Source organism: Zootoca vivipara, chromosome 6 (genome assembly GCF_963506605.1).
Source record: "Zootoca vivipara chromosome 6, rZooViv1.1, whole genome shotgun sequence".
Lineage (NCBI taxonomy): Eukaryota > Metazoa > Chordata > Lepidosauria > Squamata > Lacertidae > Zootoca > Zootoca vivipara.
This window is the reverse complement of record NC_083281.1, coordinates 80230722-80257259: the sequence shown is the minus strand read 5'-3', so window position 1 is coordinate 80257259 and position 26538 is coordinate 80230722. Positions and strand designations below refer to the sequence as shown.

At 46.3% G+C, this 26538-nt stretch overlaps 1 protein-coding gene across 4 annotated transcripts; it reads left to right on the top strand.

Annotated features, from left to right (window-relative positions):
* The first annotated feature begins 2 nt into the window (after positions 1-2).
* On the top strand, positions 3-26538 carry MMP23B (matrix metallopeptidase 23B). Of its 4 annotated transcripts, none has more exons than XM_060276194.1 (10): positions 3-1210; positions 1890-1937; positions 9811-9987; positions 13283-13428; positions 14649-14788; positions 17723-17890; positions 21409-21573; positions 23748-23858; positions 24915-25041; positions 25440-26538. In XM_060276194.1, exons 3-10 carry the CDS (start codon positions 9817-9819, stop codon positions 25612-25614), a joined length of 1203 nt encoding a protein of 400 aa, XP_060132177.1. In that variant the 5' UTR covers positions 3-1210; positions 1890-1937; positions 9811-9816; the 3' UTR covers positions 25615-26538. The 4 variants fall into 4 exon arrangements, with proteins under 4 accessions (XP_060132177.1, XP_060132175.1, XP_034976177.1 ...); XM_060276192.1 differs by having other exon boundaries at positions 1890-7161; XM_035120286.2 differs by having other exon boundaries at positions 3-7161.

The following is a 26538-nucleotide window of genomic DNA, read 5'->3' as shown; positions in this document are numbered from 1 at the left end:
GGGGGGGGGGCAAGGAAAGCAGTATTCTTGCACTTTAAAAAAGAAAAGTGGAGGGTAAATTGGGTTCCTCATTTCCTGGAGAGAGGGGCAGGCCTCGGAGAGAGGACGCTCACAACCAAATATTCCACACATTCCCCTCTCCCACCCACCCCGGCCTCCTTCCAGTTTTGAAGATCCTCTATTTTAACAAAGCCATGATCCAATATGATAAATGGTGATGGACAGTGTGTGTGTGTGTGTGTGTGTGTGTGTGTGTGTGTGTGTGTGTGTGTAAGAGGGAGAGGGAGAGAGAGAGAGGTACTGGGTAAAAAAACAAAAACCCAAAACACTGAAACAGAAATATTCTTCTATGTTGAAGTGCAAATGTTTTTATTTCTTCAAAATGCCCAAAATGCCACACGCAGGTGTTTTCCAATGAGAGAGATCTATTAAAAGTCGAGAGATTACAATAAAAATGAAAAATGACTTGACAAAGAATTCCCCCCCTCCATCCCACCCTTGATTTAAGACATTTTCCACATCCCACCCCCTGGCCATGCCTAGTGCAAATGATTCAGGCATTTAACACTGTCCTTGTTGTTAAAGGGAGCCAAATCTGGGCTTTGGTGTGAACTGAACGTTGACAAGCCACAGCAAACGCAACAGTCCCTTTGCAGAGGCTGTTGCATCATAAAGAAAGAAGGATAATTTATTATGTTTTGGGTAGGTTGGGGTGGGGGCTGAGAATGAAAACCAACTAGTTGCTCTAAGCCACAGTTCAGTTGTGTGTTGGGAAACCATGGTTTGCTGCAACGTACCAAATTGAGTCAGCCACGCTCGTCCAAACTCTTCATGCAACTGTGAGTCGTAGGGTCAAGCAGATCCTGACACAGGTCTGGTGGAAATGTGCAAGGCATTTGCTGAACCTTGTTTCAAAACTTCCCAGGGACTCTCTTTGCTAGGCTTGCCTTGCTGTTGGTCTCTGCGTGTTGCAGAGGATTTTAGTGATGGGGGGGGGAGCTACTGTTTTTTTAATATGTATTTTAGTTGGAGCCCCAAACGGTGCGCTTTCCTGATTTTTCCAGGTCGCTCTGAGACAGTCCCTGAACCCTGGAGCTTGCAATCTGAAATACATGACACACAAGGAAAAAGGACTGGTGAGGGAGGAGGAAACACAAGGCACCAATGCCGAAAATTACTATGATGGCCAGCTGGGATAGAATCTGCTCAGGTAGCCTGATTGGACACTGGCCGTGAGGACAGAGCTGAGGGAGGTCCAAAGACAGCTGGTTTCCCAAAATCCCTTAACGGCTATATGTTTCACAAGCTGAGTAGGAGTTTTATACAGTGGTAGCTCTGGTTAAAAACTTAATTTGTTCCGGAGGTCCGTTCTTAACCTGAAACTGTTCTTAACGTGAGGTACCACTTTAGCTAATGGGGCCTCCCACTGCCACCGTGCCACTGGGGTGTGGTTTCTGTTCTCATCCTGAGGTAAAGTTCTCAAGCTGAGGTACTACTTCTGGGTTAGTGGAATCTGTAACCTGAGGTGTCTGTAACCCGAGGTGTTTGTAACCCGTGGTACAACTGTATGTATTTTGATAAAAGGGAGCCTGCAGTAAAATGTGGTAGTGTAGGGTGCTCATTTTATGGTGCCAGCCAGCCAGCCACCTGTCCATGCCCTCTTTGGGGATATTTCATTCACAAGAGGTTCTCCCATGGGGGGCTAATTCATACTCTTATTCTGTGGAACCAACCACATGGCAATAGGTTTGGAGCTATGGGACCTTATATGGCTATTAACCAAGCAGAGGATCCTGAACTGTATCCTCTGCCTCCAGAATGGCACAATAAACCATGGTTGGCATGACACCCAGGTTTAACAAACACCAGTGCCTTTGCTCCTTTTGAAGGACTCTGGACAATATCAGTGAGATGCGTCGACTTGAACAGATGGCAAGGTGAGTGTTTTGTCTTATTTTCCCTACCACTGTGTGGCATTTGGCTGCAGAATTCAGCTGCCTTGATGATATTGGGTTTGTGGGTTTTTTATAAAAAGTTTCTAGTCCCCATGGCTGAAATCTCAGAAGGGTGGCTAGTTAAGGTTTTCTGCGCTTTTGGTGGCGACGAGAGGCTTCTGTAGCCTGGGCAGCTCCTTGAGCCACCCGACAAAGAGCAAAAAGCAAAACAAGGCAAAATCAGGAAGTGTTAATTCTATTGTATGGAATTTGCAGTCGTGAGGTAGCTTTGAAAGGGGGCCAAGAGGATGGCCCACCCCACTCAGCCTGGATAGCTCAGTTGGTTAGAGCAGTGTTTTTCAACCACTGTTCCGCGGCACACTAGTGTGCCGTGAGATGTTGCCTGGTGTGCTGTGGGAGAATTACTTTATATATAGTCAATATAGGCACAGAGTTAAATTTTTTAACATTTTCTAATGGTGGTGTGCTTCCTGATTTTTTTCATGAAACAAGTGTGCCTTTGCCCAAAAAAGGTTGAAAAACACTGGGTTAGAGCATCATGATGATAAGCCAAGGTTGCAGGTTCAATATTCCTGCAATGCAGGGGGTTGGACTGGAATCGGGGGTCAGCAAGGTTTACCTCGCCTGGGCCGGTTCACTCCAGCGAAGATCCCTCCGTGGGCCAGATCGCGTGTGCGATTTCCGACATCTGCAAAGACGCGATTTCCTACGTCTGCGCAGACACAATTTCTGGTGCCATGGAAGTGAGTCTCTGCACCGTGCTGTGCCAGTTTAGTGCAGTGCATGGGGACTCGCGAGTGGGCGGCTCGGTTCGGGGGCGGCTCGTGGACCGGTTAAATGACCCCTATGGGCTGCATGTTGCTGACCCCTGGACTAGATGATCCTCAGGGTCCCTCCCACCTTGATGATTCTATTATTTATTTGCCATTTACATGCTAAAAAGGCTTACGGCTGCTACATCATTATAATAATATAATATCTAATCAATTACACATTTTCAGTAACATAAGTAAGCAGCACCTCTTCAACCTTAGCATTTGACACCTGAGAGACATAGATTTTCAGCACCTGCTCTCTTCCTGGGACTGCAATTTGTTTTAATTTGAATTTTAAATAGTTGCAAGCGACCCTGGGACTTTTTGGCGTAGTGTGCGTAATAAACATAAGTGATTATGACAGAGCGCAACAATGCCCTTGTCATCCGCGATCATATCAGGAGAGCATCACCAAACAGCTAATGCAGCAGAACGATGTGTGGACAGGGCTGTATGAATCCTGCATTGCAGGGGGTTGGACTAGATGACCCTCAGAGAGTCCCTCCTACAAATCTGGTGAAATCCGCCACCAGTGCACCATCACTCTGTCAATGACATGCTGCACAAAAAAGACATTGGTCCAGGGGAGCCCTCGGGTGTCGACTGCATCTAGTTTTGCAAGCTCTCCCCTTTGCTGTCTCCACCCCTGGCCAACCCTGCAGCAAACTGTTCTTCCATCACTTAGCCCAGTGCTAAGACGTGCACCTTGAGTGAACAGGCGGAGAGTGTTCAGAGACCACGGACAAATAGTTCCCTTTCTCTGCCCAGCTGTGAAGGGCAGGAGAAGTCGGGGTTAGCCTGCTGTGAAGAGGAAGGCAGGGAGAATCTCCTCCCTGCTCGATTTTTGTAGAACGGAAAAAGCCCGTGGTGCGATCAAGCAGGTCCTGCCCTGGCAGGCTCATTACAAAGCCCCGGGAACTCGCTGTTTTGTGGGTTGGATGATTCCGGCTCTTGGTGCACTTTCAAGTTTGCCAATTTTATTTTATTTTTTAAATGTCAAGGTGGGCTGCATCTGGATTTGGGGGGAGCCTGGCTTATTTATCCAGTTGAGCAGGCTCCCGGGGCGGCCTACAAAGGTCACTGACAAGTCTTACAAAGACTTAGAATCGAAAAAAGATTGTTTCCTCCTCTGGGAATCGAAAAAGATTGTTTCCTCCTCTCCCATTCTCTTATGTTTGGCTTTCCTAGGGGAAAGTCATGGAGCGGCATCCATCGGAAGCACAAAAGGCCACCTTTGAATAGTGACCACCTGCATTTTCTCCAGATAGATGTTTGTTTGCTTTATTTTGCTGAAACAGATTTGAGAGTTCTGCCAACCTCTGGGTGAGCTGGCTTCTCACCCTTTGCATTGTGATGAGCGGAGGAGGAGGAAAGTCATGGCCTACCTTGGAGGAATAAGTAGCAAAGAAGGGAGTGAGGGTGTTAGCTTGGGCCCAATTCCTAGGTAAATGAAAGGGATGTTGGAGAAGTTCGATGAAAAACAGATGCTGGAGCAGAAATTCCCAATGTTCAGAATTGAGTCAGTGGTTAGAATGTCAGATTAGGACCTGGGAGACCAGGGTTCTAATCCTCACTACCTATAAAGTAGCTTATTAAAGACCACCAACCTTTTCCTTAGGAGGAAATATTTTTTGTGAATTGAGAGAAATGTATGCGAGTCTAATCGTGTCCTGCCCATGTAACACCTTTTCTCTCTGGCCTGGGCAGTTTTAAAATGGGATTGGATACACACACACACACACCTCGATTACTGCTATCCATGATGACTAAATGGAACCTCCAGCATCAGAGGCAGTATATGGGTAAATAGCATGTGCTGCTGCTGAACAATATGAGTACATTTTAATGGTATTAAAGATTAAAGAATTTTAAAGAGTGGATCCTCCTTGTACAGGAGCAGGATACCTCTGAATGCCAGTTCCTAGGGAGAAACACCAGGGGGCAGCAGACACTTGCCTCCTTCCCTGCTTATGAGCTGCTAGAGGTGTCTAGATAGCTGTGGTTGCAAACAGGGCAGTGAATCAAAGACATAAACTGTGTTGCTGTTCTCCGCAAGCAGCTGGTTTAAGTCTCGATGTTTTTCTCTTTAATTTCTGTCTGCATTTCCGTTCTAATCTCAGATATATTTTTGAGCCTGCTGCTTTTGACGAGAGAGAGAGAGAGATTTGTTTGCGAGTTGTGGGTCTGCATAATTGTCTGGGACATCTTGTCCCGCAAACAAATTTTAAAATTCTTGGAATTCTCTTGACGGAAGACGTTTTCTCCATTGCTCCTTAGATTTTTGTTCTTCATCTTTTTCAGGCCCTCCAGGCATATGCTTTCCTTGTGCGCTCATGATTATTTGTGTTCGCAGTGGTGTCACTGCAAAAGTTTTGAGGTGGACACACACTGCTTCGTTTCCAATCAGTGCCTGTGATGTGACTTCTGCTGAAACCCTATAACTTTTTGTACCACAAATTTTCCAGGGATTCTTGTTCCCCTGCCTCCATTTCTGTTGCCCTATAGTGCGGCAACATTTGGGAAGTATTGCAGAACCAACTAATAAAGCAGAATTAGGTGGGGACGGTCCAGTATATATCCACCACGAATGTGCTGTTATTGCCTCCATGACATGTTCGCTCAGTTTCCAATATTAAGTTTCATTCTACACATTTCCACATCAGTTTGCAGATTGACCGACTTCCTTAGTCCTCGCGCAAACCCATCTGTGCGTACTTTTTCCTGACGTACACACAATTTTGTCTGCATTGTTGGCTAATGTGCTCATTTTGAGAATGCAATGTTCCCTTATAAAACATTATTGTATGTTGCATTGCAAAATTCAGAGAAGTGCAAATTTTGAACAAGTGCTGCTTTTCAGTTGGTTTATTGTTTCAGAAAGCGTGACTTAGGTAGGCTGACCTGTAAAGGGGAACTCCCCCCCATCAAATCCCCCCCCATCCTCAAATGACCACAATGCCCAGGCTTTTCTCTTATACCTCCATAGGACCTTCCCTCCCCGCCGTCTTTTCTATCTCGCTTCTTGACACAGGACTGAAAAAGACATGCAAGGTTGCAAGGAATATTTTCCCCTCTCCTTGGGCCAAAATTAAATTGAGCTGGATTCAACAATCATTGAGAACCGGCCAAGTCAAACAGCCAGATGTGAAAATTGAAAGAAGGGGGGGAAAGGTAGAAACACTCATTAAAGAGAAGGGAGAATTAAGAATAGCCTGTTGTGCTGCTTATGTAATGCCATTTACCATGGCTGTGTGTCAAAGCATGTAAACACGGCCAGCCTCTCCTTTTTTTAAAAAAATGGAGAAAGTAACAGCATGGTTCAATTAAGGACAGGGCTATTTTCCATCCTTTGGGGCAAGCCCTGGCCTGGTATAGAATCAGGGGATAGAATGCAGTGCAAAGTGTTATCAATTTTCATTTTTAAAGAAAGCCCACAAGTTGCTAGTCCTCATTATGGTTAGGAAGATAAGCCTAACCCCCACTTAGGATCTGAAGCTGTAAACTTTTGACCTGGGGATTCCACCACCTCTCTCCGAAGCATGCCTAGGCCAGATCGAAGTTCCTTTTGTCTTCAATGAACTTGCTTATATTATAGGCTTTAAAAAGAAAAAACGCCCATGATTCTTTAGCAGCTTAATTGCCCAAGCCTGCAAAACACCATGCACGTTTGATGTTGTGGCTTGTGGGTATGACTTGGCCAATACGGCCTCGTGATTTGGATCAAAAGGCCTGGTGGGCCACATCAGGCCTACGCAATGGATCTTGTGCACGAGTACTTCAGGCTTTGAACTCGTCTCCTGTGCCCGGATCACAGACTTAACCTTGACGGCTTGCCCAGGCTTCGAACCCCACTCAGGCATCTCTGCCCACTGGGGCTGCAGACTGCACCTCATTCAAGTCTCGTCTTGCCACCCTTTTGATTTTTATCAATTCCCTGCAAGGGAGGAGAATTGGGGCTTATTTTCCCAGTCTTCAATTGCTAAACCTATGCAAGCTCTCCCCAGAGTCCCTTTCTCCATCTAATTTTTCCCCTGGCACACACACCTCCCAGCTGCAATGCCCGCTGCTCGAACACCAAAGGTTTTCTTTGGCTATCTTGCCTTCAGAGCAAACATTTCGCTTCTCCTGACTTTTTTTTTAAAAAGAGCCAGCACCCCCTAACTTCATATTAGGAGCTCTGTCTGTCTCCGCCTCGAAGCACGAGGGGAACGAGAGAGCTTTGCTTTCCAAGAAAGTGCTCTTTGGCTTGAAAGAAAACCGTTCCACCCTCGCCTTGGCGTGAGCATGACCCTAACCTGCCCAGGGATAGCAAGCCATTTCTCTTGCTCCGGGGAAACTGCAGCCTTTTCTGCCTGTCTCAGATTGAAGGAGGCTCCAGGGGAAAGAACTGGGTAATGGTATCTTATATCTCCTCATTGCTTCCTATAATCCTCTTTTTTTCTTTTACCCTGCTCTGGGGTGGTGCCAGTTTAGGGCTCATCACTGATGGAGTAGAGCAGGCATCCCCAAACTGCGGCCCTCCAGATGTTTTGGCCTACAACTCCCATGATCCCTAGCTAACAGGACCAGTGGTCAGGGATGGTGGGAATTGTAGTCCAAAACATCTGGAGGGCCGAAGTTTGGGGATGCCTGGAGTAGAGAGAGGGAGGCAGATCAGCAAGTAGAGCCTTACACGCAGAAGGTCCCAGGTTCAATCTCTACTATCTGCAGGTATACAAGAAGCTTGCCTTATAACGGGTCAGGCCATCTTGCTCTGTACTTCCTGCACTGGCTGGCAGCAGCTCTCCAGGGTTTCAGGCAGGGCTCTCTCCCAGCCCTACCTGGTGACGCCAGGGATCGAACCTGGGACCTTCTGGGTGCAAGGCAAATGCTCTGCCACGAAGCTACAAGCATTCGCTGGCCAAGCTGGGAGAGTCCTATCTGAAACCCTGGACAGCTGCTGCCAGTCAGTGCAGACAGCACAGAGCTGGATGGACCCAGCGGTCTGACAGCGGCAGGTGGCAGCTTCCTATGCCCCAGCCCCCTTTTTTTCCAGCCCCTCCCTGCAAGCAGCTTGGAGGCAACATTTGCAATACCCACCAGGTCTCAGAGCGGCACTCTGCTCATCTAGGGCATCAGCTGGAAGTTAGAGTTTGGTGGTTCCCCTGAAACCAAGAGCTTGCTCCCAGCAGCTTGGGGCAGTGCACAAATCTCACTCCCCACTGTTTCTTGTGCTCACAACAACCCTGTGAGGTAGGCAAGGCTGTGAGATGGCCACTGGCCGAGAGTCACCCGTTGAGCTTCGTCAAGGCAAACCCAACCATTAGGTAGAGGCAACTGCAGCCAAGTTGTAGGTGGTCGCCCCTTCTTCTACCAAACTGTTCCCCCGGAGTCCCCTTCTGCACCCCCCCCCCGGCCTCACCTGCCCCCCCATACCTCTGCTGCAGCCTTGCTAAGACTGACATAAGTTTCCTCTCCTTGTCCACTTTGCATTTTTTGGGAGGGGGGTTCCATCTTGACCTTTGCTTCAAGCAACAGACTGGCTAGCCCTGAACCTCCTGGCTGAGCAAAAATCTGAACTCAACTCTCCCTGGTCCTCATTTGCACATTCTAACCACTATACCACACTGTTACTTGGCACCACCCCGACATTATTTGCTTTCAGTTCTTCATATTTCTACTTTGCTTTGCAGATTTTAACCTTGCACTGTGACCTTGACCTTCTGGTAAAAGGTGGGGCTGAAATCGAAGAGATCATAATCTGTATCCATATTTTGGATAGTTGTTCACTTTCTGTGCATTTGGACACCTCTTAAGGTGAACCACATTTTGCACGATGGTCCTGAGATCGAGGAGCCAGTTGCCACCGACGTTTAGAAACAAAGGGAAGCCATTTTGAAACAAGATGGCCGACCCAACCTTTTAGAACCACATTGGTTTTATCCAAATTTTGCGTGATGCTTCCTGAGATAATGGAGCTGGTTTTCGGCTACGTTTGGAAGAGAGGGCTGTCGGTGGCTTCTAGACGTGATGTTTACGTTCTGCCTCATCAGTTGGAGGCAGCAATGCTTCTGAATACCACTTGCTGGAAACCCCAGGAGGGGAGAATCCTCAAATCCTGCTTGCTGCTTTGCCACAAGCATCTTGACAGCCACTGTGAGAACAGGTATCTGGACGAGATGAGCCACTGGTCTGATCCAGCAGGCTCTTCTTGAGTCCTTAACTGGGCGCCATTTTGAATCAAGATGGCGGATTGAACTTTTCCAAATCCCACCAATGGCAAGACTCCACTGTTTTGTGTTCTGTTTCTTAGAACTCCTGAGTAACACTGGGCATGAGGCTTCTATGTAATAAGAATAGTAAGAATAGCAGCGGTTACTGGCATTGCCCTGGATCTTCTCGTTTTCTCTCTTTGATCTAGTGCTGTTTACCAGCTTTTGAGAGCAGAGCAACCAGATGAAACGGATGCTCATACTGGTCTCTGCCCACCCTGCCTTCCTAGAAGATGCCTGTTAATGAACAACACCGTTTCCTAACACGGAACACACACACACACACACACACACGATGAAATATTCCAAAGGGAAACTTCTGAATCTGGATTCTGCTTCTGCTTTCCATCCCACCACTTTCTCCTCCCCTCCTATACTCCCCCCCCCCACTTTTTTGGAGCAGGGTGTCATTGCATAAATCGCCTCCCTGCTCCAGCTGCTGAGACACAGCTGCCTCTCTCTCTCTCTCTCTCTCTCTCTCTTCCCTGAGCACAGCTGTTGGGCTGTCCAGCGGTCCATCCTCCCTTTTCTCCCTCCTCTGTTAACAGAAAATCACAGAGTAATATGAAACGGCTTGGCAGGAGCTGATTTTATTTTATTTTATTTTTTTAAATCCACTTGGCTCATCAAACCAAAGTTTAATGTAAAGTCTACTCCTCTCTTCCCTCCTGTCCCCCCCCCTTCAACACTCCCCTCCAAATAGTTTTGTCAATTTCCAGCAAAGTTTGCCACTGCTGCAGACGCTTGCATGCTGTGTTGCATTGTTGATGTTTTTTTTTAAAATTAAAGCCAGGCATGGAGCATATGGAAAAGTTTTCCGCCGGCTTTTCTCGTGGCTTTCTACCAACGGAGAAGCAGAGAAGCCCTAAATGGCCTTGCATCTTGAGTTTCTTATGCATTATTCCGCTCCTGGGTCTACTGGCTGCTCGGGAAGGTTTGCTTGAGACGAAAGCAAGAGAGACTGAGGTAAGATGCGACCCGTTTTCTTCCAAATATTGTGTGCTGCTTTAATATCCTGCCTTCCGCCCCACCCCAAATTGGCTCAAGGTGGTTGTTTCATCCTAACAACAGCCCTGTGGGGTAGGTTAGACGGAGAGATTGTGATTGACCCAAGATTGCCCCAATGGACAGGGATTTGAACTCAGGTTTGTTACATTTCACCATTTATTTTTCTTTGTTGTGTGGTCATATTCTATGGAATGGGAACTTTAATATTTGCTCATCTGTTACATTATATCTCATGGTGTTGTGGGTTTGTTGTTGTTTTTGGGGTTTTGGGTTTGTTTGTTTTTGCAAGGAGGTCAAAGATTTGAACTCGGGTCCCGCAACCCTGCCCACTGGCCTGGGCAGAAGAGATAGCAAAGAGTTCAAGTATTGCCTATTGATATTTCATTTTTAGATTCCTGGCATGGCAGAAAAAGCTTCTGGTGGGGTTAACAGTGCATGCTTAATTAGAAGTAAGGCCCACCGATTTAATTTATTATTACACACACCTCTCAATTGTTTAATGGTTGCAACTACCTTGCAAGGCAGGTTATGTCGACAGACAGCAGCTGGCCCAAGATTGCCAACTGAGTTTTCAGGGCTGAGTGATGGGTTGAACTTCAGTTTCCCCAGACAATTACCCTCCATGAATTAATTAGTCTAATCTTTTAAATTTAAAGCCTTCCAGACAGATAACCATCAAAAATTCCACAGTTTAAAGGTACATTGTGTGAAGAAGTCCTTGCTTTTGTCTGTCCTCAATCTTTTAACATCCAGCTCCTTGGGATGGCCCAAAAATCAAGTATTATGGAAGAAGGAATGGGGAAGCCTCTCCTTTCACCATACTTTACAGCATTTTTATACACCTCTATCCTGCCCCTCTATCCTGCACACCTCTCCTTGTCCCAAAGTCCAAATGCTGCAACATTTCCTCATTGGGGGGGGGTGTCTTTCCACCCCCTTGATCCTTTTGGCTTCCTTTTTCAGAAGCTTTTCCATCTCTGCAAGTTCCTTTTTTTGTGGGGAGGGGACCAAAAATGGAAGTTTCACACACTCTTTCTTTCTTTCTTTCTTTCTTTCTTTCAGATTTGGGAGTGAGATCAGACTTTTGACCTACTTACAGATGCATTGGAAAAGCACATGTCTGTGTGCCCTATATAAGTTTCAGGACAGATCCTGAGCTAGAGAAGAGCCTTGTTTCAATGTGGCATTTCCCCTTCCTCACTTCCACAAGGGGTAGGATGTTTCAAAGCCGCCTGCTTTTGTGAAGAGAGTGCAGAGTTGGGAGGGATCATCTAGTCCAACCCCCTGCAACGCATTGCTAATTGAGCCGGTTTATTACAACTACACAGAGGAGGCAAACAGACACGGAGCTCAAGATAGCTCACTCTCACTTCCCCACCCTCCATTTTTGCCCGACACCAACCCTGCAAGGTAGAGCAGGGCAGGGCTGAGAAGGAGCAACTGGCCCAAGATCGCCCAGTGGGCTTTGTAGCCAAGTGGGGATTTGAACAGTGGAGGCTGGCCTATTAGGGCAAATGAGGGCCTGCCCCACCAACCCCAACCTGCCATTGGGCAGCTTCTGACTGTCATTTACTTCCATCCAATCCAGGTGCCAGCTTCCTCCTCCTTGGTCTTGCCCCTTGTACAACTCAACAGGGAGGAAGAGGCTGGGGACAAACATAGGCTTAGTTGGCTCAGCCCATAGTTGCTCTGGCGCCACCTAGTGTTTGCCTCCCTGCCTTCCAACCTACCAGCCCCCAGTGTGCACCAGCCACCCCTGGATTTCAAGCCTGGGATTTAGAGACAAGCTGATAGCCTTGATGCTTAAAATTTCCAGCTCCAAGCTCCTGAAAAAAAGGACCCTGAAACACAAGAGTCTCTGGGGCTGCAACCAGAGAGCTGGCAGCCCTAAAGAAAGCCCATTTGTGCTTGGCTGCCTTCAGCCGAGCTCTTTAAGGAACCAGCCAGCTCTTTCCCTGGCTCACGGTCCTTTCCTGGAAAAAACACGTGAAGCTGGGAGTTGGTTGGCATCATGTGGCAGAAGAGGCTGATGGGGCAGAAGGCAGGGAGCCCAACAGCAGGTGGCGCCAGAGCCAGTGAGGGGCAGAGCCTACTTGATTCTAGTTTTGTCCCTGAGACTAAGGAGGAGGAGGACGCTGGCAGGCAGGGCCACCCCCTCGACTTGGTGTAATAAAAAAGACAGGCAGAATAAGGTTGGTGGGGCAGTGCCCCATTTGCCCTAATGGACCAGCCTCCACTGTGTGCAGCTCATCAGGGCTGTTCAGACCGAGGGCTGCGTACCTAGTGAAAGGTCGTCTGAGTCCAACATCTCAACTAAGCCAGCTTGGCCTCAGCTCCAAGACTAACCATTGCTGACAAGAGCTAGGGGGGAAATCCAAGGCAGGATCTGGCAGTTCCTTGAATTGCACCGCTTGTTTTTTTCCCCTGCTGAGATCCAGAGCCCACTTCTCATGCTAGTTTAACATTCAGGTTTCCCTTTGCCCGGCAGAAGAGAGGAATATAAGAAGCTGGCTTTGTACCAAGGCGTTGGTCCACCTAGCTCAGTATTGTCTACAATGACCAGCAGCAGCTCTCCAGTGTTTCAGATTGGGGTCAGTTTACAAAAATAAAATGCTGGTCGGAGTTAGTTTTGCCCTCAAACCACCTTGTTCTCTAGACTGTCACCTAGTGGCAGAATGGCGACATTAGCATTTTCATAAAAGAATGAGGTGTCCCTTATAGTCTTCTTTTAGCCTCCCAATTGAATGTTCTGTCTATTGGTACTGTATATCCGTGGCAGTTCTGTCTATTGGTATATCTGTTCTGTCTATTGGTATATCCTGTTCACTGTGGCAAAATCACACGGCTTCCATAATTAATTGTGTAAATGATGTTATTCCACCCCCCATTCATTCAATGCAAAGGAAACACATTGCAAATTGGGCAGTGAGGGGGCAAGGAATAAATTATGTATTGTTTGCAGATGGAACAACATATTGTTTGCAGACCGAGCAAAAACAGCGGATCCTGATTGTACTTGCTGGATTGATTTCCTTTCTGGCCACGGAACAATTTTTCTGATTCAGTTTTCATCCAAATTCTGTGACATTCATTCCCACAGTCATCCCGGTTTGAATCATTGCTGAGTTGGGTCCATCACTCTAACTGCTACACCACGCTGCCTCTCACATAACAGGGACCCAACCCAGAGGCTTTGGTGCAAGGCTGACATGCTGAGCTCTCCTCCTGACCTGCTTGGCTTGGCTTTTTAAAGGCAGATCCTGCACTTCACGCTTTCCCTCCTGGAATTCCCCCTGCTCTCCGAGATGGCAAGTTTCCACCCCATCCCCATAGCCGGAAGAAACGCTACACGCTCACGCCAGGTCACCTGAAGTGGGACCACTTCAATCTCACGTACAAGTAAGGCCAGGATTTGTAGAAATACTAATAGTTTTTGCAACGGATTTTCTCTGTTAAATTACATTTATGCCTGTTGTTTTTACAAATGAATACGCATTTTCCTGCATACCTCAAATACGCATATTTTTGTACTTTTGGGGGGACTCGGCAAACTGCGCCGGAGGCACGGGAATTTCTAAGTTTAACAGCATTTTGATTTGGCTAACACTGGAGGAAGTGCAGATTAGGGATTGTTTGGGGGAAATACATTGCAATGTAAGTTTCTCTCCCTTTTCCTGGTCTGAATTCTGGTTTCTGGGAAGGGTTGGAAACGATAAAGGGGAGGGCTCTGTCTTCCATCCACAATGCTGACTTTCCATTTGGAAGGTGGGCAGACAAGGAAGCCTAATGGGAGGGGAAATGGAATGGAGTATGCTGGAAAGGGGCATGGCTGGCTAGAATCCTCAAGACCTGGAGGGCCACAGTTTCTCCAGCCCGGGTCTAAGCTGCAAGCCAAGGTTTCAAATAGGAAGGATTTAATCAGGCACCCTTTGCAGGGATCTGTGCCACACACACACACACACACACACACACACCCCGCACCATTATTTTAATAAAAAAATATGATTTTCAATTGTATACATTTCAATAATTTTACAATTACCGGCATTTTAACATTTCGAAACTCGACTTCCTTCCCCCTCTTTCTGTGGTTTCTTAAATTTATTTTTTTTATATTTTCTGCATATTCCAAATTATCTTAATTTACTCATTTGTTCATCTACAGTACTTGAAATATAAAACTGCAGGTTATTACAATGATCCTGCCAGTGTTCTTATCTGTTTACAGTTTGTTTGTAAATATCCAATAGACCATTTCCATTCTTTTATTTAAAAGTGTTTTTTTTTTAATATTGGTTTCTTATTTTTCCGGTAAGTTTTGCCATTTCTGCATATTCCATAAGTTTTTGTTATCCATTCTTCTTTCGTTGGGACGGCTTCTTCTTTCCATTTTTGGGCAAGTAACATTCTTGCTGCTGTCATTGCATACATGAATAAATTCCTATACAGTTTGGGTAGTTCTGTCCCTATAATTCCCAACCCCCATCTCTCTCTGTATGTGATATGATGTGATCTTCGAAGCCTGGGTAGGGCTGAGCAGCCATTTCTGGCCACGATCCCTCTGGCAGTTCCAAAGCTGCCTCTTGTTTTCATTTCATTTCATTTCCATTTCCTTCCAGGATCCTGTCTTTTCCTAGGAACATCATCAACGAGAGCCAGACAAGGAAGGGCCTGTCTGCTGCTTTCCGCATGTGGAGTGACGTCTCGCCCTTCAGCTTCCGAGAGGTGCCGCCGAGGGCAGCCAGTGACCTAAAAATTGGTAGGGGCTCCTCTTATAGTGCTGGTTTCAGAAGAAAACTCTGAAAGGCGGCGGCAGGGGGTGGGAGACGGCCCACAGCAAGCCCCCTGAGGACTAAACATGCTCACTGCTTACAGAATGCTTTGTTGTCAGGGTGGGGGAAGGACAAGGAAGATGGAATGGAGCACCCTACAGAGGGCATGGCTGGCTGGAACATACAAGGTGTGACCGAAAAATTTGGTGAATGAGTACAGAAATTGGACAGCGAGAAATATTTGAGCCTTACAGGCCTTCAGAGTACAGCCCCTCTGATACTACTTCTTCTTCTTCTTTGGCGATCACTCAAAGCCGACCGAGTAAGATTGTCTTCCATAAACACAATTTTAACAATGGGTCCGTAAGTGACTGTGGAGGCCAATTCTGGATCCACACGTCCTTCCACAGTGGGGACATTGGTTTCCAGGCGGGAGTTGATCATGGTGTGGATTTGCCAAGCGTGCCTTCCTCTTAGCACGTCTTCAAAGCCCATGACACCTTTGGTAAAGGCTGTTCTCCAATTGGAGTACTCGCAGGCCAGTGTTTCTCAATTGTTTGTGTTTATACTACCTTGCTATTCTTTGGAAATCTGCATTCAATTTCCTGTATCTTTCACTATCTCCCTTGCATTTTGCTTGCCTTTTCTCCCGTACTATTTGTAAGGCCTCATTGGACGGCCACTTTGCTTTCTTGCATTTCCTTTTCATTGGGATGGTTTTCGTTGCTGCCTCCTGTATAATGTTACAAGCCTCCATCCATAGTTCTTAAGGCACTCTGTCATTTTTTAAAATTTGCCTTGAGACAGTCTTTAAACCTCTTTCGTTGACCACTGATACAATGCACTGTTGACAACGTTCATAAAACTGTTGGAAATTTCTGGAGAAGTCCTCTTTTTGTACTGCTTTCTGTTCTCTCATCACAGCAGCTTAAAAAGGTACAGGTAAAGGACCTCCAACAGTTAAGTCCAGTCACGAACGACTCTGGGGTTGCGGCGCTCATCTCGCTTTACTGGCCGAGGGAGCCAACGTTTGTCCGCAGACAGTTTTTCCAGGTCATGTGGCCAGCATGACTAAGCCACTTCTGGTGAAACCAGAGCAGCGCACAGAAACGCTGTTTACCTTATCGCTGGAGCGGTACCTATTTATCTACTTGCACTTTTGATGTGCTTTCAAACTGCTACGTTGGCAGGAGCTGGGACCGAGCAACGGGAGCTCACCCCGTCGCGGGGATTCGAACCGCTGACCTTCCAATAAGCAAGCACTAGGCTCAGTAGTTTAGACCACAGCGCCACCCGTGTCCCCACAGCAGCTAGGACTTGTGAAATGTTGGGAAATCTGTGCCCTTTCAGTGCAGATCTCAGTTTTGGTTTCAGTTTTGGAAAAAGAAATCCGGTGGGGTCAGATCGGAAGAATATGGAGGGTGGGAGAACTCAGTAACCTCAGGAACGATTTCACGTGGAATATGCAATTCTTCCGCCATCATTCAGACGGACAAAATCAATAACTCACAAACTCTGTTGACATTTGCTGCTGTTATGCTTGTCAACGGTCTGCCAGATAGAGGGTAATCTTTGAAGGTTTGCTGCCCTTCACGGAAATGTTTAAACCACTCATACACTGTCTTTTGAGTTACATCTCCATACACAATTGTGAGCATTTTGTGGGTTTCCAATGATGATTGCATGTTTGAATACTTCTTGCTGTCAAATTTCTGTGACCATTCACCAAACTTTCTGGTCACACCTTGTAGAACAGCACTGCAACATTTTGTTGAAGTTACCATTTTGATATGGGGAAAGGGCACAGCTCAGTGGTTTTGCATGAGGAAGTCCCAGGGTCTATCTTGGGGATTCTCCAGGTACGGCAGGGAAGACTCCCTGTCGCAAACCCTAGAGGGCCATTGGCGGTCCGTGTGGATGATGCTAAGCCAAATGGACCAATGGTCTGACTCAGACTGTGTACACATTAGCGTTTACTCTAGCTCCCACTGCTGGCATTTGAAACCAAGGGCACATGACACCAGCCACAACCCATATCCATCCTGTAGTTTCTTGAGAAATGCTCCTGTTTGATGCACTTTCCCTCAAACCAGCTTCTGCATTTTAAGACATGGATGTGTGTACAACCTCAGAATTAGGCAGCCATCTTGTCCGTTCACCCTGTCTTAGTTAGGACAGTGATGTTTGCTTCCTTGCACATATATTCCCACAACCCTAGGACATTTGGAATAATCGCAGTAGCAACAAGAAGTATGGACCTCGGCACTCGCTGAAAAATTAACTAAGGAAGTCAAGGCATTAACCAGAAAGATAACTTTATGGCATTCTTTTGTTACACACTCAATGTTTTCCCACAAAGAAACTGCATTTGCAGGGTGCAGTGGGAAGAGGGCATTGTTGGCTGTGGGGGATTTCATTTACTTTAATAATAATAATAATAATAATAATAATAATAATAATAATAATATAATATATTATTTATACCCCACCCATCTGGCTGGGTTTCCTCAGCCACTCTGGGCGGCTTCCAACAGAAAAATGAAATAAAATAATCTATTAAACATTAAAAGCCTCCCTAAACAGGGCTGCCTTCAGATGTCTTCTAAAAATCTGGTAGCTGTTTTTCTCTTTGACATCTGATGGGAGGGCGTTCCACAGGGCGGGCACCACCACCGAGAAGGTCCTCTGCCTGGTTCCTTGCAACTTGGCTTCTCGCAACGAGGGAACCGCCAGAATCCCCTCAGTACTGGACTTTGAAAAATCAATATAATATTTTCCCTTTTCCTTTTTTAAATTAAACCGTTGGGCAGGTGGGGGCCGAGGGCAAACTAAGGCTGTTGGGAAAGTGCTTCCTTGGCCCTAATGGACCAGCTTCCACCGTTATAAAGTGAACCCATTTCACCGTTTTCATTTCTCCTCAGGCTTCTATTCCATAAACCATACAGACTGCTTGGAGTCCAGTATCCACCACTGTTTTGATGGCACAACGGGAGAGCTTGCACATGCCTTTTTCCCTCAGACAGGCGAGATCCATTTTGACGACCATGAATACTGGATCGTGGGCAACACGAGGTTCAGCTGGAAAAAGGGTAAGGGAATCGCGTGTCTCGATTCTTGAGGCTGATGTCATCGTGGGTAACGTGGTGCCATTTCGCTGCCTTTCCTCAGGGAATTTACACATAGCTCTTCTTGTGTGTTATTTTGCAGGTGCTTTCCGGGTTTCTTTGTGGTTTTTTTAAACAAGTTTCTAGTCCCTTTGGTCGTGAAAAATATGCTTTCTTTCCCTGAAAAAATTCTGGACACTGCAGTTTTATATGGGGTTTCTGGGGACTACATTGCCCATAATTATGGAGGGGAAGGGTGTGCTTTGAATGTGCTGTGAATATACTGTGTGAACTCAGCCTTGTGGCATACATTATGGAAATATACTCAGTCATAATAAATACATATACAGGTCACAGGATTTCTCAGTCACTCAGAGGCCGCCTACTATCCTTCAGAGTACACCCAGCAAAAGATCCTGGGAATGGTAGTTTGTTAAGGCTGTTGGGAACTGTAGCTCTGTGAGTTAAAGTTCCCAGGATTCTTTTGGGGGGGGCGCACGTTGGAATATTCTTTAAGCCTATACTGTAATGCGTACACAGCCTCACTTTCATCACAGATATTTTAAAGATATCGATTTATTTTTATTCTTGTTTGGGGCTCCTTACACTGTTTGGTTGGGAGTGGGAACTGTTAAAAACAAAACAAAAAACTGCCTGCGATCCTCTTGAGTGGTTTGCTAGACAATTAAGATGTGCCCAGACTCTTCCCACGAGGAGCATCAAAGCTTTCTGATGCGTTGACCTTCACTGGGGTTGACTTAGATTAGACAGCTCCCCGCCCCCTTTCTGGTTCAACGTCTGTCTTGCCAGACATTGGGGGGGGGGAGAAAAATGTATGCGACGTGAGCTGACGAAGGAGTTCTGCACACAGAATGTTCCAGATTTAGGGGTAGCCGGTTCCAGCTTCAGTTTTCGGTGACTCAGTGGGGCTGCTGCAACCACAGTTGCACAAAGCATTCCCCCCCCCAGCATAGATCCAGCCAGTTGTGCTATCAGTGGGGAGAGGTTTTGCCTTGTCCCTTCCCTTGAATTCTCATCCAAAAGAGAGAGAAAAAAGCGGGGTGGGGGTGGGTGGGCTGTTTACATTTTTGTTCACTTGGATCACCAGCTTTCCTGCAGACGTGGACATTTTGTGGGCAGCAGATGCCTCCATTACGGACCGGGTTGCTCTTTAAAAGGCTCCATTTGACATTAAATGCTAAGCAGATGGGTCTTTAATAGGGACGGGAAGTGTCTGCAACAATTGTTGTCCCCACCCCAGCCCAGCCCCCTTTATTTTTTCCAAACCTCCCAATTTTTTAACCCTACAACAGTCCTCACAGTGTGACCAGATGGAGAATTTATGAGCATTCGGACACATACCAGAACTTCAGCCCTCCAAGTGTCCCTATTTTCCAGGGACGTCCCTAATTTAGAAAAGTCGTCCCGGTTTCTGATTTGATCCTGGAATGTCCTGGTTTTTCTTAGGATGTCCCTATTTTCATTGGAAATGTTGGAGGCTATCCAACCCCTGAGCCGTCTGAAGGCAGCCCCGTATTGGGAAGTTTTTAAAAATGTTTAATATTTTATTATGTTTTTATATATGTTGGAAGCTGCTCAGAGTGCTGGGGCAACCCAATAAGATGTGTGGGGTATAAATTATGCAATTGGGACGTCCCTATTTTCATCAGAGAAATGTTGGAGGGTATGGAACTTGGCGCACTTGGCACAGATCAAATGGCGTGGCAAATCTGCTTTTGTTTTTAAAAATCAACTTTGGCGGTTAAGAAAGCGACAGGGATATGTGTTGAAAAATTTGCAGTGGGTGAATGATTTATGGGGAGACATGTAAAAGTAAATTGGGATGAGTGTTCAGGGCTTCTTTTCAGCTAGAACTCACTGGAACTTAGTTCTGGCACCTCTCAAGTGGGTGCCATTGCCATTATAAGAAGAGGTGTTCATGGTGAGTTCCAGCACCTCTTTTTCTAGAAAAATAGCACTGTGTGTAACCGCCCGGTAAACAAATAAGAGTGACATAGTCTAACTGCCGCATAAGATTTGTACAAGCAGGTCAGGATAAATGCTGGATAAAAAGCTCATCTGGAGACAGAGCTGGAAGAGAAATTGGGGTCAGATTGCATTTAAAGGTGAACCTTCCTAATTCACACCGTTATTGCTAAGAGCTCTCAGAGCTGTTGGGAAGCCCCTCTTTCCTTCCCAGAGCTACAATTCCCAGAGTTCCCTGGGAAGATATTGCCTGTTATGCCACCCTGGGAATTGTAGTCCTGTGAGGGGAAGAGATTTATCCTCACAACTCTCAGTGCCCCTTAACAAATAACAGTTCCCAGAATTCTTTGGGGGGGGAAGCCATGACTGTTGAAAGTAGTATCACAGTGCTTTAAACTTATGGTGGCCTTAGTTTTATCTCCCTCAGAGCACCAATTGGAAAGGTGAGGCTAACCTTTGCCCTCGTCCTTATTGCTTGCTTTGTTTTATGGTTCAGCTTCCCATGACAGGGTTGACTGCTAGGCTCATAGGAGACCCCCTCCTTGCCAGGCGCAAAGAGACGAAACCAGCCCATAAAATTCAGTTCACGAGTTCCTGGGTTGTGGTTTCCAAGCGTGAGGTGGGTTGCTCTGACCAGTAGAAACCCTCCGTTAAAACCCAGAGCTGTAAAATCACTGGAGGGAAATGCACTTAACTGCAGGCTCTCACATCTTTCTGGTTCCATGCACAGATTTGCTGAGGCACGGACCTTGTGAAATGTGAATGGTTGGCTTCCATCTCTATCCACATTCTGGCTTGATAGGGAAGGATTTCCCATGTGTCCTGTCTTGAGACGGCTTTGCAAGCCCATTTCATATTTAGGAGAAAATAGAAAGGTGTTGCATCACCTTGGGGTTTATTGTGCGTAAACACCGGCTGGATCTATACTGATTGTAAAAACGCTTTAAATAAAGTTATACAGCTCTCAATGCTATGTTACATTGATGATTTTACATTGTTCCGCAGAGCCTTCTGGTGTCACATGTTTATAATGCATTTATAACGTTTTAACTGACCAGTATAGATTAGTTCACCGCCATCACCGCAGATTTCACAACTCCTCCACTTTGGGCCAAGCGGGGTGGGGGGGGGGGGAATGGACATTTTAAAGATTGCTTCTTGCCAACAGTCCACAAGGCATCTTTCCTCCAAATCAGATTGATAAAACCCAACTGGTAGATTGTAAAAGGTTTTGCTTGGCTTGCTCTCCATCCAACTCTCCTGACTGCTTTTAGCAGTGAAAAGGTGGCATCAACCCGAACTCGGGACCCCGGTGTGTGAGCATCACTGTGATCTCAGGTTGAAATCAGATTGGATTACATTACACAGTACTGAGCTAGGTAAACCCAATGGTCTGATCCGGCAAAAGGTGGCTTTGTACATCCGGTTGGTGCTCTGGTCTGTTGTGTTATTAAGGACACTGATTATTCATACCCCCCCCCACACACACACCTTTCTTTCTCCTTCTCTCTCTTTAGGCGTTTGGCTTACAGACCTGGTCCACGTTGCAGCCCACGAAATCGGCCACGCTTTGGGCCTCATGCACTCCCTGGACCCCAATGCCTTGATGCACATCAATGCCACCCTGACTGGGAAAAACACCATTTCACAGGACGAGATGTGGGGGATCTTCCGCCTTTACGGTGAGCGAGAGCATTGTTGGCTGCAAGGTGGGAAAGGAAGGACTCAACCAACAATTGCACGGTTAAGCCCTGTTGCCCTGTCCCTTCACGCAAGAGGCGTTGGTTGCTGCATGTGCAAAATGGCCTGAGAGGTGATAGTGGAGACTGGCTTCTAGCTCAGTGGCAATGGTGGCTCCCTGGAGGAGGAGGGGGTAAAAAGCCCTTTGTGGATTGGGTTCAGGCAGGGGGAGGGGGCTCTGAAGTGGGAGGCTGCAAAGTGGCTAGATGATGAGCTTATAGGGGCCAAATGTTGTAATTTTTTTAAAAAATCATTTCATATCTATCTTGCCTTTCTCCAAGGAGCTCATGGTGACATATAATTTACTTATTTATTAACTTTATAATCCTGCCGTTTCTCCAAAAAGGAACCCAGAGTGGCAAGCAGCGATAAAACAATTTTAATAAAATTAACACTTTAAAATTAGAGTGTGGTGCTGATAATGCCAAGGTTGCAGGTTCGATCCTGTATGGGACAACTACATATTCCTGCATTGCAGGGGGTTGGACTAGATCAGGCATCCCCAAACTTCGGCCCTCCAGGTGTTTTGGACTACAATTCCCATCATCCCTGAACACTGGTCCTGTTAGCTAGGGATCATGGGAGTTGTAGGCCAAAAAATCTGGAGGGCCGCAGTCTGGGGATGCCTGGACTAGATGATCGCCAGGGTCCCTTCCAACTCTGCAATTCTATGATTCCTCTAGGAAAACACCTTTTAAACAATTCCAACACACAATGCAGGCTGTATGTGGCTCCCCCCCCCCATTTTATCCTCACAACAATCCTGTGAGGTAGGCTACAGAGACAGGGACTGGCCCCAAGCTAGCCCTGCAAGGAGCTCTTCGTGGCTGTGTGGTCCTGCTCTGGCACTCTAACCACTACACCAAGCTGCCTTCTTGAGTGCCAGCTTGCCTGCCCCCTGCTGAAACGTGTTTACATCAGTGGCTCCCTCTGCTCTCCTGAAAGCAGCATTTATCCCTGGGGCCGCACCACATGTCTTCAGTTTGGCAGCTACTGGCTCCGACTTCCCCAGATTTCCCGAGGCTGGGCCTCTGAAAACTAGTATTGGGGAGAGAAAATGATACGTTTCTGGTCCATCATAGAAATTCTGTGAAATGCTATATTTACAGCTGAGGGTGAGGTGGGGCGAGGAGAAAATGGCCTGATGAGAACATAGCTCTGGCAGTGGAGGGATCAGGAGCCAGCCTTGTCTACAGTTTGAAAAAAGGGTTGAACTGGCTTTGCCGTCGAAGGACTGCTTTCTGCGCCAAGCCTGTGCCACCTACCCAGTCGCACATTTCACTCCTTCTAATAACAAGTGCCGATAGTTGTGTAGCCAAAATGGGCTCCAGCTGAGTTTGATATTCCTATTTTTTGGGGGGGGGGATATTGGTTTATTTATTTCTTTCCCCTTTCTCCTTTGACCTGGGCATCTTTTAAGAGTCGGGGTCAGAAGGGAACCTGGAGGTAGGCGAATGTTCCTGCTCCACTCAGGATCTGCAATGCTGGATGCAAAACACAACCGGGGGGGGGGGGGGCATTTTTGCAGCCCCCAAGGGGCTGCATTGTCTTCTAGGGCCACCTGCCAGAAGTGGGCGGGGCCAGAGGAAAAAAGTAGGCGGAGCAGTGGATGCATGACTCTTAACCCTTTGTGTGACCTGGCAAGTTTTCACATATATTTGTGAATATGCTTCTTCCACTCAAACCATCCACCCTCAAAAGCATGCTTTTTCAACTGTTGGATCAAAGAAAAATTAAAGGCGCGGCTGAAAGATCAGCTACCTTGGACTCCTTCTCTACAAAGTTTTTCATGTCGGCTGGTTACTACAGGAACTTTTACCCTGTAACTAGTGCCTTGAGCTTGCTTTCTTCCACCTCCCTCCCCATGTCTTTTCCTTTTATGCTATTCCATAAGCCTGAAGGCATGGGCTGTCTTACCACTGATATCTGTAAGCCACTCATGTACTGTATAGCCTTTCTCAGCTGAAAAGCAGGATTAAAAAAATGCTTCCAATAAATAAATATGTGGGTACAGTTCCGTTGGCAGTACTAACATCGGTTGAAATCAAAGTGCACAAAGTTCAATCAGCTTTTTAAAAGTTTTTATTTCCACCTTTAATGAATCTTCCTATTTCAGGCTGTAAAGATCGAATATTCATATGTCCTTCATGGTCTCAGAAAGGCTACTGCAGAACACGCAGGAAGTTTATGAAGAAACATTGTCCGTATAGCTGCGACTTTTGCTCAGGTAATGAATATACTTTGCTTTGAATCTAGCATTCCAGGATATCTGCTTCTAAAAGGGATATATAATATATTTATAAGCAATAGACACTAGGGGAGAATGCTCTTTTGCTAGACTGGTAGCTTGGCCTGTTCAGGATAATGGGCTGATATTTTATTAATGGGAGCTAATGACAGGCCACATTCTCCTGATAGCTGGGAGTCTCTCTCTGGTGTTTGGAATGCAACATCCAAAACCGTTTAGGAAGATGGGATGCCTCATGGGAAGCTATTCATAAATGATAATATGATCATGTAGTTTTTAATAGAATATGTATATACCTTTACTCATATTTTTTTAAAAAAAAATTCCGAGTGGTTTACAACAACCACACATGAAGCCATTAAAAAAAGATCAGATATCGGATAACTGTTGTTTGTTAATTGCCTGCGTAAGCCTGGAGGCATAGTTTTCAGCAGGCATTTAAAAATGGAAAAACAAGGTGCCTGATGAACCTCTATGGGCTGAGTTCCCACATGACTGGGACAATGGCACTAAAGGCTGCATTTTGTGTTGATTTCAAATTAGCATCACCGATTGGGGAAATGACCAGCTATGCTCCTGCAGGTTATCAAGCCAGATATAAGGGCTCATGTGGTCTCTGAGCTGTTCAGGGCTTTGTTAAGACAAGGCCCTTGAACCTGGCTCAGTAGTTCTGGTAGTTGCTTCAGGGATTCTTAAGATGTGATTCCTGCATTGCAGCAGGAGGTTGGACTAAATGATCCCTGGGGTGCCTTCCAGCCCTATAATTCTATGAGTGTTTTTTACACTGACTGGCAGCAGCTCTTCAGTTTTTCAGATTGGGGTCTCTCTCAACCCTGCTGGGGATTGAACCTGGGACCTTCTGCATGCAAAGCTGATGCTCTAACCACTGAACTCCAGCCCTTTCCCAAGATTCCTCGATTTTCAAAATTAGTAAGAAAACAGGAAAACAATCGTGCAATCCTAAATCTGTAGCTCGAAGCTGACAATATGTCCTTTTTGTTTTGATCTCCCTTCCCTTCCTTGTTCTGCTGGCAGAATTCCCATTCCCAACGGTGATGCCAACTCCGCCTCCCCCGAGGATGAAAACGAGGATTGTTCCCGAAGGCAGGAATGTTACCTTCCGCTGTGGCCAGAAGATCATTAATAAAAAAGGCAAAGTTTAGTAAGTAATCTCACTTAGGACTGAGCCAGACATGCATGCATGCCTCTTTAACTTTTTGGTTTGGAGTGTGTGTCTGTATGTGATCTTTGGGAATCATTAGAATTGTGCAGTTGGAAGGAATCCCAAAGCTCATCTAGCCCAACTCCCTGCAATGCAGGAAAGCGGGTTACCTTGAATTAGGGACAACCAGCATCAGGGGTAACATAGGAAGCTGCCTTATACGGAGTCAACCATTCCTTATAAGGCTTGGTTCCAATCACCCTCCTGTGCACATGTTCCAGCTTGTCGATATCCTCCTTAAAATGAGGTGCCCAGAACTGGACCCAGGACTCCAGGCCGTGGTTAAAGGGATCAAACCTGGTGAATATCGATCTTCCCCTCTTGCTTTTCCCTCACAGCTGGTATAAAGAGAAGGAGCTTCTGGAATACTCCTATCCGGGATACCTGTCTCTGAATGACGACCACATGAGCATCATAGCCAACGTCATCAATGAAGGGACCTATACTTGTGTAGTGAAGAAAAAGTCTCAGATCCTCACCACGTATTCCTGGAGGGTCAGGCTGAAGCACTAGCATGGAACCCTTTGCAAAGGACTTTGGTATAACCCAAGTGGTTCTGTCCTATGTTGGGTTTCCTCTTTTCTGCCTGTCGTTTTGTATATCTAACTTTCAGCACCCAATCTTAAAAACGGCAAAGCCCATCCACAGGTGTGGCTTGGGCAATGTGTGGGGAGGCTGGGCCTTCCTCCCCAACAGATTACCGCTTCCAAAAGGAGATGAGTACAAAATTCATCTGTTCTGTATATTTTAGTTTTAGCAGGTCAAAGAGATGGGAGCTAGAACGGTTGTTTTGTTTATCTTGCTACCATTACGAAAAGAGAGTCTGTAAAATGTACAAGGTGGGGGGACCCAAACAAAGCCCACACACCTGTGGACATTAGGTCTGGGGAGGTCCCAACAGCTTTGGGAAGTGGAAATGTCTAGTGTCTACCAGATGGAGAATAACTGAAATGTCACCTTGGGTAATAAATTCAGCTGCAATATTGCTATTGCTGCAGTTAATTTTTATTTTCCTTACAAAAGTGATGATAAGATATAGAATCAGGTGTGGGGAACCTTTGGCCCTCCAGTTGTTGCTGTGCTACAACTCCCATCATCCCTGCTTGCTGGTGCTGATGGGAGCTGTAGTTCAGCGGCACTTGAAGATGCTACGTAGCTCCTAGGTGTAACGATCGCGTATTCCTCAGAGTAACAAAAAAGATTTGTCCACCATGAGCCATCGACTCTCCGATTTGCTCTCTGTGATGGCAACTCAAGCAAGCTTACGAGACACTGTTAAATTCCTTGCATATGTTGTGATGCACTTATCCCTCGGTCGAGCCTCTTGAAGAGCTGTCTACAGCTTCTGGAAAGCTAAAGGACAGTTGATCCTCTAGGAATTTCACTGGTAAATTACTGCGGTTCTCCTGTTTGAATAAAGTGCTTCCTGACTCTGCC